Source organism: Oncorhynchus masou, chromosome 3 (assembly GCF_036934945.1).
Source record: "Oncorhynchus masou masou isolate Uvic2021 chromosome 3, UVic_Omas_1.1, whole genome shotgun sequence".
Lineage (NCBI taxonomy): Eukaryota > Metazoa > Chordata > Actinopteri > Salmoniformes > Salmonidae > Oncorhynchus > Oncorhynchus masou.
The window spans coordinates 7,376,911-7,390,898 of NC_088214.1; the positions used below are offsets into that span (position 1 = coordinate 7,376,911).

General features: G+C 40.1%; 1 protein-coding gene across 3 annotated transcripts; it reads right to left on the bottom strand.

The window, feature by feature from the left end:
• Positions 1-253: 253 nt before the first annotated feature.
• Positions 254-13,665, bottom strand: LOC135509280 (zinc finger protein 135-like). 3 transcript variants are annotated; one of them, XM_064929809.1, is made up of 5 exons: positions 13,208-13,665; positions 9,107-9,814; positions 8,554-8,907; positions 8,080-8,502; positions 254-7,404 (listed from the first exon to the last, which is right to left on the bottom strand). In XM_064929809.1, the coding sequence occupies exons 1-5, from the start codon at positions 13,470-13,472 to the stop codon at positions 7,001-7,003; spliced, it is 2,154 nt and encodes a 717-aa protein (XP_064785881.1). In that variant the 5' UTR covers positions 13,473-13,665; the 3' UTR covers positions 254-7,000. The 3 variants fall into 3 exon arrangements, 2 of the variants coding, with proteins under 2 accessions (XP_064785881.1, XP_064785872.1); XM_064929800.1 differs by having other exon boundaries at positions 8,080-8,907; XR_010450916.1 differs by having other exon boundaries at positions 7,319-7,404; positions 7,854-8,907.
• Between the last annotated feature and the right edge of the window lie 323 nt (positions 13,666-13,988).

Here is a 13,988-nt window from a genome sequence, read left to right on the forward strand (position 1 = left end):
AAATGTGACATTATTCCACTATTTGCATCAGTTTCAATGGGGAACTTTTATTTTGAAGGCAAACCGCAAACACCACTATTGTGGCTAATCCTTATCGGGGCTAGCGTCACAAAGGTTTGGCTCCAAGCGAATTGTCCAATTTTTTGTTACTTGTAAATACTAGAAAAGTGAGCACCAAATTTGCATGGGCAGAAATAGGAATCTCATGTTGTTTTTTTTTACTGTCAACAAGTAAAACAGTGAACCCACAAGATTTTCATTCAGAATTTTACATTTATTAAAGAATACACCAGCAGATACGAAACAAAGCAAACTTAAGAGTGCGTTTTGAACACAGGAGTAAAAAAAAAATAATAATAATAATTTGAACTACTCAACGAGTACGGTTACATGCACACAATAATGCGATTGTGGATCGTCTGATTAATATAATAATTTGATTAAAACGTTTACATGCTTTACGAGAGCCATTTCCCTAATAATCTTGTTTACATGGACATCTTAAAAATCAGGCTACCCGATGGCACTGATAAATGCAGAAAATTGCCAATTAAAATAAACATTCTACCACAGTGACCAATGTTATTTTTGTGAGGCATATTTGATTCGAGTTCGGACATATAAAAGTTTGTGAAAACTACTTCTAAGACCCGTTGTTCCGAACTCACTTCACTCGCACTAAAGAATGAGGCTCGCTCGGCTGGCACAAGCACATGTGCAGATCAAATACACAGGTAGAATGCTGAATAAGTCCAGGAACCACACCCTAACAGAGATTTTGTTTTTTTTACACTTAAAACAACTTTTACTAGTTGAATGTAGCCAAATGGTTTTTTACTAATATGCAAGTGAGGCAATACATAATTAACTATGCACATACAACAAATTAATTTATCTGGACACTGAATGAAGTCAGCTTAAATATTTTCATTTAATTTTTAAAGACAGTTCACCACCAGACTTGTTCAGAGCAGATTGTGGATTAAAAAAAAAAAGTAAAATAAAGACATTTACATTTTTTACAAATAAAATGTTAACTAGAATTAAAAAAAATGTACAGCATATCAACAATTCCCTCTGGGCAAGTCTGTGTAATAAATCTAAGGATAACCAAACAAAGTGGTGAATGCTGATGCTGCTGAAAAGGAGTTGGCATGTGGTAAGAGTCTGACTTTCAGGAAATGGCAGTTAAAGACGGAGTACACTGAATTAAGACTACCAAACACCAAAACCCTATTTAGACCCAATCCTCATCTCTTCAAAGTAAGTTACTAAATGAAGTACAGTTTTTTTAACATTCTCTCTAAAATGGGCTTGGAAATTGTGAAATTCAAAGTAGTGAGCTTTGAAATGACCGATTCGTGTCCGATTGAGCTAACATGCGCTAATGTGATTAGCATGACATAAGTGACAAGAAAATTTCCCAGGACATAGACATGTCTTATATGGTCAGAAAGCTTAAATTCTTGTTAATCTAACTGCATGGTCCAATTTACAGTAGCTATTACAGTGAAAAATATCATGCTATTGTTTGAGGAGAGTGCACAACAACAAAACACTATTGTCATGGCAACTGGTTTGATACATTCACCTCTGAAGGTAAATAATGTACTTACATTCAGTAATCTTGCTCTGATATGTCACCCTGAGGGTCCCAGAGATGAAATGTAGTATAGTTCTGTTTGATAAAATCCATTTTTAATATTAAAATGTAGGAACTGGGTTCCCCACCATCATAGATGTGTGAAGGTTAGTGTTTCTGTAGGGAAGCTATTTAGCCATCATTTAAGACATTCCTGGGAGTGTGTAAGATTAAATTTCGTATTACCATATAATTTCTGTATGTTGTCTATAGTTATGTACTTGAAAATGTATCAATTGACCAATTCGGCACAGTTGGGCAGACTTGATACAACATTGTGAACAGTAATGCAATGGTTCATTGGATCAGTATAAAACTCTGCACATACACTGCTCCCATCTAGTGGCCAAAATCTAAATTTCTCCTACACTGCTAAGTGATATCATGGCCTCTCTCTTGCATTTCAAAGATGAAACAAAAAATAAAAATATAAACGTTTTTTTGTTTGTATTATCTTTTACCAGATCTAATGTGTTATATTCTCAGTCATTAATTTCACATTTCTACAAACTTGGTATTGGGAATTTGCATATCCTTGCTTCAGGTACTGAGCTAAATAAAGGGAGTTAGATTTGGGTGTCATTTTAAGCAACAACAAAAAATGAAAATAAAAGGGTCCGATCCTTTTAAGGCATTCTAATAATTAGAAAGATTACTCAGAAAACCAGGTGTTTTAATCGTCGTATGCCTGCGATTTTGACCTTACGCCGATTAAGATCAACGCCTTACTCTGCTTACATGACTATCGCATAATATGCTTACTGACATAATCAGTTTAATATTGAATTATTACTGTGCGTGTAAACATACCCATTGAGTAATAAACAACCCTACCATCAACGTCTTCATACAAAACAAATAGATATGTAGCCCACATGTTAAATTGGATCATTGATTCATACGTTTGATGCAGGAAGAAAAGAAAAACGTTGAATAATTAAATTGTTTGTCCTTTAAAAACACTTTTTTCCCCCTCCCTTCTATATACATTATTGGAGAGATACCTGATGACAACTTTATAAACTAAGAACTACTAAAAATGTCCATTTTTCCATTGCCCCAGCATTTGAATATCTTTAACATCCTTATCCTTTGGTCTCCCGAGTGGCGCAGCGGTCAAAGGCCATACATCTCAGTGCAAGAGGCATCACTACAGTCCCTGGTTCGAATCCAGGCTGCATCACATCCGGCCGGGATTGGGAGTCCCATAGGGCGGCGCACAATTGACCAAGCGTCGTCCAGGTTTGGCCGGGGTAGGCTGTCATTGTAAATAAGACTTTGTTCTTAACTGACTTGACTAGTAATATAAAGGATAAACACACAAAATGTATTGGAAACAAATATGACATCTTATCACAATTTAGTTGGACTTCTAAACTGTTACCAATAGCAGCCAAATGTCCCATACTCATTAACCGGTTTTGATGAGGACGAAACAACTTTCAGTTAGGGTGCATCCCAAATTATAATCCATTTCTTACATAGTACACTACTTTGGTCTCTGGTCAAAGATAGTGTACTACAGTGGCAAGAAAAAGTATGTGAACCCTTTGGAACTACCTGGATAAATTGGTCATAAAATATTATCTGATCTTCATCTAAGTCAACAACAAGAGACAAACACAGTCTGCTTCAACTAACACACAAACACATAATGTTTTCATGTCTTTATTGAACACACCGCGTAAACATTCACAGTGCAAGGTGGAAAAAGTATGTGAACCCTTGGATTTAATAACAGGTTGAGCCTCCTTTGGCAACAAAACATTTTCTGTAGTTGCGGATCAGACCTGCACAACGGTCAGGAGTAATTTTGGACCATTCCTCTTTACAAAACTGTTTCAGTTCAGCAATATCCTTGGGACGTCTGGTGTGAACCACACTCGAGGTCATGCCACAGCATCTCAAATCAGGTTGAGGTCAGGACTGACTGAGCTACTCCAGGTGTATTTTCTTCTGTTGAAGCCATTCTGTTGTTGATTTACTTCTGTGTTTTGGGTCGTTGTCCTGTTGCATCACCCAACTTCTGTTGAGCTTCAATTGGCAGACAGATAGCCTAACATTCTCCTGTAAAATGTATTGACCAACAGAAAAATTATTTTGCAAGTTTAAGCTGTCCAGGCCCTGAGGCAGCCCCAAACCATGGTGCTCCCTCCACCATACTTTACAGTTGGGATGAGGTTTTGATGTTGGTGTGCTGTGCCTTTTTTCTCCACACATAGTGTTGTGTTCCTTCCAAACAACTCAACTGCAGTTTCATCTGTCCACAGAATATGTTGCCAGTATCGCTGTGGAGCATCCAGGTCCTCTTTTGCAAACTTCAAACGTGCAGCAATGTTTTCTTTTGGACAGCAGTGGCATCTTCCGTGGTGTCCTTCCATGAACACCCTTCTTGTTTAGTGTTTTACATATCGTAGACTTTAAGATGTTATCATGTTCCAGAGTCTTCAGCGGACACTCTAGGATTCATTGAGCATCATGCGCTGTGCTCTTGCAGTCATCTTTGCAGGGACAGCCACTCTCTTACGGAGAGTAGCAACTAGAGGTCGACCGATTATGATTTTTCAATGCCGAAACCGATTATTGGAGGACCAAAAAAGCTGATACCGATTAATCTGACTATATATATATAAATAAATAATAGTGACAATTACAACTATACTGAATGAACACTTATTTTAATAGATCAATAAAATCAATTTAGTATCAAATAAATAATGAAATGTTACATTTAGTTTAAATAATGCAAAAACAAAGTTTTGGAGAAGGAAGTAAAAGTGCAATATGTGCCATGTAAAAAAGCTAATGTTTAAGTTCCTTGCTCAGAACATGAGATCATATGATAGCTGGTGGTTCATTTTAACATGAGTCTTCAATATTCCCAGATAAGACGTTTTAGGTTGTCGTTATTATAGGAATTATAGGACTATTTCTCTCTATACCATTTGTATTTCATATACCTTTGACTATTGGATGTTCTAATAGGTACTTTAGTATTGCCAGCCTAATCTCAGGAGTTGATAGGCTTGAAGTCATAAACAGAAGCATTGCGAAGAGCTGCTGGCAAACGCAGGAAAGTGCAGTTTGAATGAATGCTTAAGAGCCTGCTGCTGCCTACCACCGCTCAGTCAGACTGCTCTATCAAATCATAGACTTAATTATAATAACACACAGAAATACGAGCCTTTGGTCATTAATATGGTCAAATGCGGAAACTATAATTTCGAAAAACAAACCGTTTATTCTTTCAGTGAAATACGGAACCGTTCCGTATTTTATCTAAATGGGTGGAAGTGTAAATATTGCTTTTACATTGCACAACCTTCAATGTTATGTCATAATTAAGTACAATTCTGGCAAATTAGTTTGCAATGAGCCAGGAGGCCCAAACTGTTGCATATACCTTGACTCTGAGTGCAATAAACGCAAAAGAAGTGACACAATTTGCCATTTACTTTTAACTAAATACGCAGATTTAAAAAATTATATAGTTCTGTGTATTGGTTTTAAGAAAGGCATTGATGTTTATGGTTTGGTACCTTTGTGCAACGATTGTGATTTTTCGCAAATGCGCTTTTGTTAAATCATCCCCCGTTTGGCGAAGTTGGCCGTCTTTGTTAGGAAGAAATGGTCTTCACACAGTTCGCAATGAGCCAGGCGGCCCAAACTGCTGCATATACCCTGACTCTGTTGCACAGAACGCAAGAGAAGTGACACAATTGCCCTAGTTAAAAGAAACTCATGTTAGCAGGCAATATTAACTAAATATTTCCGGTTTAAAAATATATACTTGTGTATTGATTTTAAAAGGCATTGATGTTTATGGTTAGGTACACATTGGTGCAACGACGGTGCTTTTTTCGCGAATGCGCTTGTTAAGTTTGGTGAAATAGGCTGTGATTCAATGATAAATTAACAGGCAGCGCATCGATTATATGCACACAAGCTAGTAGATAAACTAGTAATATCATCAACCATGTGGAGTTAACTAGGGATTATGTTAAAATTGATTGTTTTTCATAAGATAAATTGAATGCTAGCTAGCACCTTACCCTGGCTCCTTGCTGCACTCACATAACAGGTAGTCAGCCGTCACGCAGTCTCCTCGTGGAGTGCAATGTAATCGGCAATTATTGGTGTCCAAAATGCCGATTACCGATTGTTATGAAAACTTGAAATCTGCCCTAATTAAATCGGCCATTCCGATTAAATCGGTCGACCTCTAGTAGCAACAGTGCTGAACTTTCTCCAGTTATAGATCATTTGTCTCACCGTGGACTGATGAACATCAAGGCTTTTAGAGATACTTTTGTAACCCTTTCCAGCTTTACGCAAGTCAACAATTCTTAATCTTAGGTCTTCCGAAATCTCGTTTGTTCGAGACATGGTTCACAGCTTCTAGTGAATAGCAGAGCAGCTCAAACCAACATCTCCAATCTCGTCTCATTGATTGGACGCCAGGTTAGCTGACTCCTGACTCCAATTAGCTTTTGGAGAAGTCATTAGCCTTGGGGTTCATATACTTTTTCCAACCCACACTGTGAATGTTTAAATTATGTATTCAATATAGAAAAGAAATATACAATAATTAGTGTATTATTAGTTTAAGCAGACTGTGTGTGTATTGTTGTGACTTAGATGAAGATCAGATAACATTTTATGACCCTAATCCAGGTTTCAAAGGGTTCACATACTGTTTCTTGCAACTGTATAGGGAATAGGGTGCCATTTGAAATGCAAACAAATACGCTTTGGCCCTTGATTAACCTATATGAAGTCTCTGATGAGCTTTCAGGCTGCTCTTCTGAGTGAAACTCTTACCACATATCTCACAGCTGTAGGGCTTCTCACCAGTATGAGTGTGCAGGTGTCTTTCAAAATGACTATGGCGATCAAAACTCTTTCCACAAAAGGAGCATATGAAACATCTATTTCTTGTGTCGTCTGTAGTGGCACTGGTTCCCTCTGTACTGTCAAAACTGTCTATGCCAAGGGCAAATAAAATCCCCTCTTGGCTGTAGTTTGGTTGTGTGATGTACGCTCTCAGTGCCGTTTCCTCCTCGACAGGTAGTGGTGACGGTGGTACCCGGTCCTGAAACCTAGGTAGTACTGTTCCATCACCATCCTCCCTGTTCCTTGCATGGAGAACCACCCCTGCATACTGCTCTTGCTCAATCACATCCAACTTGTCTTTCTCATCCTGAAAAGACAAGTGTTGAAGTTCCACCTGTCTAGAAGCTGACGTATAGAACCCGTGGTGGTGGTGCAGTCCATCAAAAGGACTGTGATGATATTTGACACTGGGTGAAACAGGATGGGAGTTCTGCTGCTTTGTCGCATCGGAGGAGCAACCTGGATTTAGTGATCCAGACTCCATATCACTGTGCCGCTCTGTGAAAGATCTACACAGCTGACTCTCCCTCTCATCACTGTGCCTCTCTGTGAAAGATCTACACAGCTGACTCTCCCTCTCATCCATGACATACTCTGGGTCATCCTGGTAATCTGGTCGCTCTGTGCTTTGTTGGTGTTGAGGTCCTGACTGACTGAGTATCTGGGATTCAAACTGCTTCTCTTTCTCTGCTCCCCCCACCAATCCCTGCCCCCTGCCCTCCTCCCCTCCTCCTCGTGCCCGGAGTTAGGCTGTGCTTCAGCAGATGAGGGCTGATCCCTCGGTTCCCCTGGGTTCTCCAAGGGTCTAGGATAAACGTCAGGCTTCTTATCATCTAGCGGAGGTAGACCCGTTAGCATGTCAGCGCCGTCTGCTTGACAGGAGAAAAAAGTATTGAGTGAATGAATTGTTTAACGTCGTCTTAAACCACTGATGAAGAACAGGAAAACACTTTGTATCCATCCCAAAATGGCACCCTATTCTGTATGTAGTGTACTACTATTGATTAGAGCCCTTTGGGTCCTGGTCAATAGCAGTACACTATAAAGGGAACAGGGTTCCATTAAGGATTCAGCCTTATTTAATTATATAACGGGCATACTGTCTGTGATTTACAGAATAATTGACTGATTTACACTCCTAAGAGAGTTATATATTTTCATTTTTTTAAATACATGAAAAACTATATATTATTCTAATCTCTTACTTCTGTGAGTCTTCAGATGTCCTTTGAGGCTACCCTATGGGCCCTAGTCAGAAGTAATGCATACATGGAATTGTCTATGACCTATAACCTAATAAGTGATTCTAGTCTCTTACCTCTGTGAGTCTTCAGATGTCCTTTGAGGCTACCCTATGGGCCCTAGTCAGAAGTAATGCATACATGGAATTGTCTATGACCTATAACCTAATAAGTGATTCTAATCTCTTACCTCTGTGAGTCTTCAGATGTCCTTTGAGGCTACCCTATGGGCCCTAGTCAGAAGTAATGCATACATGGAATTGTCTATGACCTATAACCTAATAAGTGATTCTAATCTCTTACCTCTGTGAGTCTTCAGATGTCCTTTGAGGCTACCCTTCTGGTTGAAACACCTTCCACATATGTCACAGCTGTACGGTTTCTCACCCGTATGAATTCGCTGGTGCCTTTCCAGATGACCAACACGCTCAAAGACCTTCCCACAGAATGAGCAGATGAAGCACTTCTTGTCCTTGGTGACTCCTTGGAAGGTTTTCACCTTCCTCTCCGGAAAACTGGAGAAGATGGGAGGATGGTTCAGAGAAGCCCCGTCCGCGACCTGCGAGTTTGGCTGTACTGTACCATCACTTGCTATCAAGAGTGTGTCTGAAGGTCCATAATGTTGCTGTCTGAGCTGTAAAATCATATCCTCGCTGACATCTACATATGGTTTCCCTGGAGATGAAGCACTGCTACATGACGCCTCCACCCTTCCTGGGACAGGAAGTACAGGAGAGTGATCAGTGAGACACTGGGAGTTCTGACCTGAACTTGGAGGTACAGGAGAGTGATCAGTGAGACACTGGGAGTTCTGACCTGAACTGATGAAATATTCTGAATTGCTCGTCTCCATATCGTTGTCTGCTTGTGAACTGCACATCCACGGCCGGCCGTCTCTCTCGTACGTTGACAAGTCATCGTCCAGGTGCTGTTCTGCTCTTCCTGCAGTCTGTTCTCCTGCTTTATGATCTAGTGTCTGGAATGCATCCTTCTCCTCCCCTGGCTCAGACTTCATGGGCATCTGAGGAGCAGTTTGGAACACTTCGTCCTTCTCGTTCATCTGCTCTTCCTCAGACTGACGTCCATCCAGGAGAGGCTTCTCTTCATTGTTAGCTAGTCCGTCCATCGATACTGTGTGGAAAGATCACATTTGATTGATAAAATATTGCTGCATCGGTCATGTCCTACATTAGCACCCTATTATAGGGGGTCTGGTCAAAAGTAGTGCACTACATAGGAAAAAGGGTATCATTTGGCGTGTACATGAGAATGATCTGTTGTATAATTGTGTGCCATCTGCCGTCATTAGCTAGTGATTCTAGTCTCTTACCTCTGTGAGTCTTCAGATGTCCTTTGAGGCTACCCTTCTGGTTGAAACACCTTCCACATAGGTCACAGCTGTACGGTTTCTCACCCGTATGAATTCGCAGATGTCTTTCAAGATGGCTGTAACGTTCAAAACTCTTTCCACACAGTGTGCAAATGAAGTGTTTATTAACCTGGAAAAATCTCTTGGTCCTCGCTCTCCTTGCCGTATTGTAATTCGGTCCAAAACCGAATTCACTTTGAGGGTCTGGGTTTGACTTTACCGTGCCGGCGCTTGTTCTCCTGAGCGCTTCTGACTGCCTATGATGCTGTTGCTGTCTGAGTTGTAATATCATATCCTCTCTGACATTTGACTCCAAATATGGTTTCCCTGGTAATGAAACACTGCTGCATGAAGCTGCCGTCATTCCGGAAGGTTCCGGAGAGTGATCAGGGAGACACAGCGAGTTGGTCTCCATGTCGTTGTCTGCTTGTGTACTGGGCATCCACGGGTGGCTGTCTCTCTCGTACGTTGACAGTTCAGCATCAAGACGATCCTCGTCTTTTCTCCTTGTAGTCTGCCCTTCCTGTTCACCCTCCCCTCCCGGCTCAATCTTGACCAGAGTCTCATCCGCAGGTCCAACGCCTTCATCCTTTCCATTGCAGTCTCCCTCAGGCTGCAGTTTCTCAACTGAGGTCCTCCTCACACAAGTGGTACCATTTTTACCAGGCCCTGTGGAAATATCCAGTCATCAATATCCTTCATTGTTTGTTTTAACAGTAATCCAAATGGTTTTGGATTACACACACACACACACACACACACACACACACACCTTCATTATTGTTATTCTTATTGTGTTCTTTTTTTCTTTACTTTAGTTTATTTGGTAAATATTTTCTTAACTCTTTTTAACTGCATTGTTGGTTAAGGGTTTGTAAGTAAGCATTTCACGGTAAGGTCTACACCCGTTGTATACGGCACACGTAACAAATAAAGTTTGATTTGAGGCTGTGGGCAATTGGGATCAAGGGTTGTAATGGTTTGTAAGAATAGATTATTTGATTTCACAATCCTACTATCATGATAGTGAGTAAGCCTCGTCCGAGCCAGGACGGCCCATAGGGCAAGAGCGTCCTGTTCCTATAGTGGGATGTACAGCTAGGGGTCACATTGAATTTTCCACAGCAAACCCCCCCCAGTAGAATAGTTTACTTATAAAATTGTTCCGACCGTCTCATTCTATGAGACAATAGAATGTTCCTCTAAGGCTCCTTCAAATTGCGAGTGCGGCACAGGGAGAGAAATACGCCCAGTCGTTGTAGCCTACGATCTTAATACAGTTGCAGGGGGAAGTATTTTGATGTTTGGCTGAAAAAACAAATTAAACTTTCAGGCCCAGAATCTAGAATATGCAATATAATTGTCGGATTAGGATAGAAAACACTCTAAAGTCCGTGAGTATAACAGAACTGATATTGCAGGCGAAAACCTGAGGAAAATCCAACCAGGAAGTGCTTCTTATTTTGAAAGCTCCCTGTTACATTGCATGCCTTCCCTCCATTGAAAAGGGATATTAACCATATTCCTTTCCCTATGCCTTCCACATGGTGTGAACAGTCTTTAAACATAGTTTCAGCCTTTTATTCTGAAAAATGAGCGAGAACGATCACATCAGTGGATGGCTGTGTGTCCCCAGAGTTTTGCATGTGCAACAGCTTGGAGCAGTCTCTCTCTCTCTCTCTCTCTCTCTCTCTCCCTCTCTCCCTCTCTCCCTCTCTCCCTCTCTCCCTCTCTCTCTCTCTCTCTCTCTCTGAAAAAGCTACGGTCCGGTTGAAATATTATCGATTATTTATTGTAAAAACAACCTGAGGATTGATTATAAAAAAACATTTGACATGTTTCTACGAACTTTACGGATACTACTTGGAATTTTCTTCTGCCCGTCATGACCTGCACGAGCCTGTGGATTTCTTAACAAAACGCGCCAAACAAATGAAGGTTTTTTGATATAAAAATGATCTTCATCTAACAAAAGGAACATTTATTATGGAACTGGGAGTCTCGTGAGTGCAAACATCCAAAGATCATAAAAGGTAAGTGATTCATTTTATTGCTTTTCTGACTTTCATGACCAATCTACTTTGCTGCTAGCTGTTTGTAATGTTTTGTCTGCTGAGAGAGACATCCTCACATAAACGCTTGGTTTGCTTTCGCTGTAAAGCTTTTTTGAAATATGACATGCCAGGTGGATTAACAACCAGCTAAGCTGGTTTTGCTATATTGCACTTGTGATTTCATGAAAATTAAATATTTTTAGTAATTTAATTTGAATTTGGCGCTCTGCAATTCAGCGGATGTTGATGAAAATGATCCCGCTAACGGGATGGGTGCATCAAGAAGATAAAAGACGATGATCATGGAGCCTTTCTGGTGCTATTAGGCTACACGTATTTCTCAAATCCCAATAAAATGGTGTCAAATGCACCATTTTATGAACTGAATTTTTAGCAGCAGCATTGTTAGCAGGCGCCAACGGGCGTTGAATACATAGGGCTAAATGTGACACGGGTCAGGTGTAACAGCGAAGCCTAAAATATATTCACAGTACATGATCCTTGGGTTGGCTGTGCGGAACACTTTTTGGGGGACATTCGAATCATCAATATGTTGCTATAACTAGCAACAAGATAGTCTGTGTTTAGACTTTAGACTTTGATCCAGCTAAAAATGATCCCAGTGGTGGAAATGCAGATGGGAAACCTTCCGCCTATTTTTGTCTTGCCAATATGCTGCATGAAGGTGAAATAAAATATATTTTTTAAATACTTAAAATCAGTTGGTCTACATCATAATGCTTATTGCTAAATAACACAGCTGCCTGATTTACTTAACCTTTATTTAATTAGGCAAGTCAGTTAAGAACAAATTCTTATTTACAATGACGGCCTAGGAACAGTGGGTTATAACTGCCTTGTTCAGGGGCAGAACGACAGATTTTTACCTTGCCAGCTCAGGGATTCGATCCAACGCTCTAACCACTAAGCTACCTGATATTGATCAACATGTTATATTGGGCTCATTTCATGAGGGGGAAATTATATTTGAGATGTCAGCATCGTGTTATTTTGGAGTAGGATTTCCTTCTAAAAAGGTCACCAGAACTGACTTTCTCACAGTCACCCCCCCAAAACTGTTAGGTTCTTCCGCAACCCCAAACTAGGAACCCCCTATCTCCCAAATCAACCACTGAGTACAACCCGTGGACAGGATTATTGTCTGTTGTAGGGCCTTACTCCCAATCCATCTCCTTAATGTGAGTGCTAAACAATCTGTGTTCAAATCAATGATTTATATATACAAACTAGATGACTATTTGGGGGTGCTGTGTTGAAGCCATCGTGCCTCCATCTTGGCTCTCCCCCACCATTGTAAAGAAATATTTTGGAAATGATAGAAAACGCATTTATTAATGTCTACATTCATTTTTGCTACATGTATTTTATTACAGACACCTTATTGCAGTTTTAAATTTAGATTTAAATACATTAAAAGTTTTCCTTAAAGTCGTTTTTTGAAATTACTAAACGTTACTGTCCCCACTACAACAATAAAAAAAATACTTAAATGCATTGTCCTTGAAACATTTCATTGAAACACTGTAGAATTCCATTCATTGCTATGGAGGACTGCTCCTACTGAGGAGAGCCAATATGGCCGACCGGTGGCTTCAAAGCCTCTCAATGGACAATATATAGCGTTTACAATCCAGGATGTATATATATCGTTTATTCAAACCCTCAACCTTCCAATCTCAGGGCGTAGGCCTGCACTCTAACCACAAGGCCACTGAGTTGGTTATAATGATAGTCATTGCTATTCCTCTCCCATCCCATTGGGCAGTCAGAGATATGACTGGAGGACATGAGGCCTTCAAACTGCACATTTTTTAGCCCGGGGCTAAATGCCGTGAGAACGTGTGTAGGCTGATTAAATAAGCCTAGTTACATTGTTTACCAGCGAAATGGTAATGTAATATTGCTAGAACCCTAATGTGACTTGCACAGTTAACTATTGATAATTGATTGATAGTAAAAGTGAGTTAGTACCACTACTTCCACCCACCTTTCCTCCCAAGATTCTCAGCAGCGACTGATCGACCATGATGGATGCGTTTTCGAGGTTGAATCCCTCGAGCTCTTCGAAGCTCGCTGTCAAGTTGTTGTACATTATTTTTCAGGACGTTGATTTCATTTTCCCGTCGACACATTTCCACACGTAACACAACTATGCCATCGTCGACTACTTTGCTAATTTCTGAAACCGCAGCTTTAGAAAGTACCTCTATGATGGAAGCGATCTGAGCCCGGAGAGAAACACTGCTCAACATTTTCAAACGTTTGCGAAAACTAAACAGAGATCGGTCTGACTTCCGCAGAAGATTTAAACTTTGTGTCTAAGTAATATGCTAATAATGTTTTGAAATTTGTAAATATGTTAGCACCAATTTGATCCGTGTAGTTCTGAGCAGATAGCTACATGCACCGCTGTGAAGCAGGCAAGGATAACTAAGTACTTCCGGATCACGGATTTTCGGAATCCTTCAGAATAAGAGTCTTGTCATGTATACTTTGTGAATGAATAATTAGGACGAAAATTATGGAAACTCTCCAGAATTATCTACATATCTTATTATTGTTATCATACAAAGAGTAATTAAAAATACTTCTATTAGATATGTGATTTATTTGTTTATTTTTTCAAGCCGAAATGGTCAACAATGTTTTTTTGTGTGTACTCAGCACTTCTAGTTTCCAAATCCACCCAGAGTTCACACCCAGAGCATCGTCGGTGCTCATTTTGAGGTCCTTTAAGATCCAATATCAGGTATGCCGTCAGTTTAACC

Excerpts from the sequence above, each read along its gene's own strand:
- LOC135509280 (XM_064929800.1), bottom strand. The coding sequence starts at position 13,472 with ATGTTGAGCAGTGTTTCTCTCCGGGCTCAGATCGCTTCCATCATAGAG. Across the intron at positions 9,815-13,207 it reads TGAGAATCTTGGGAGGAAAG|GGCCTGGTAAAAATGGTACC; the intron begins GTGGGTGGAAGT and ends ATATTTCCACAG. Across the intron at positions 8,908-9,106 it reads ACATCTGAAGACTCACAGAG|TATCGATGGACGGACTAGCT; the intron begins GTAAGAGACTAG and ends CTTTCCACACAG.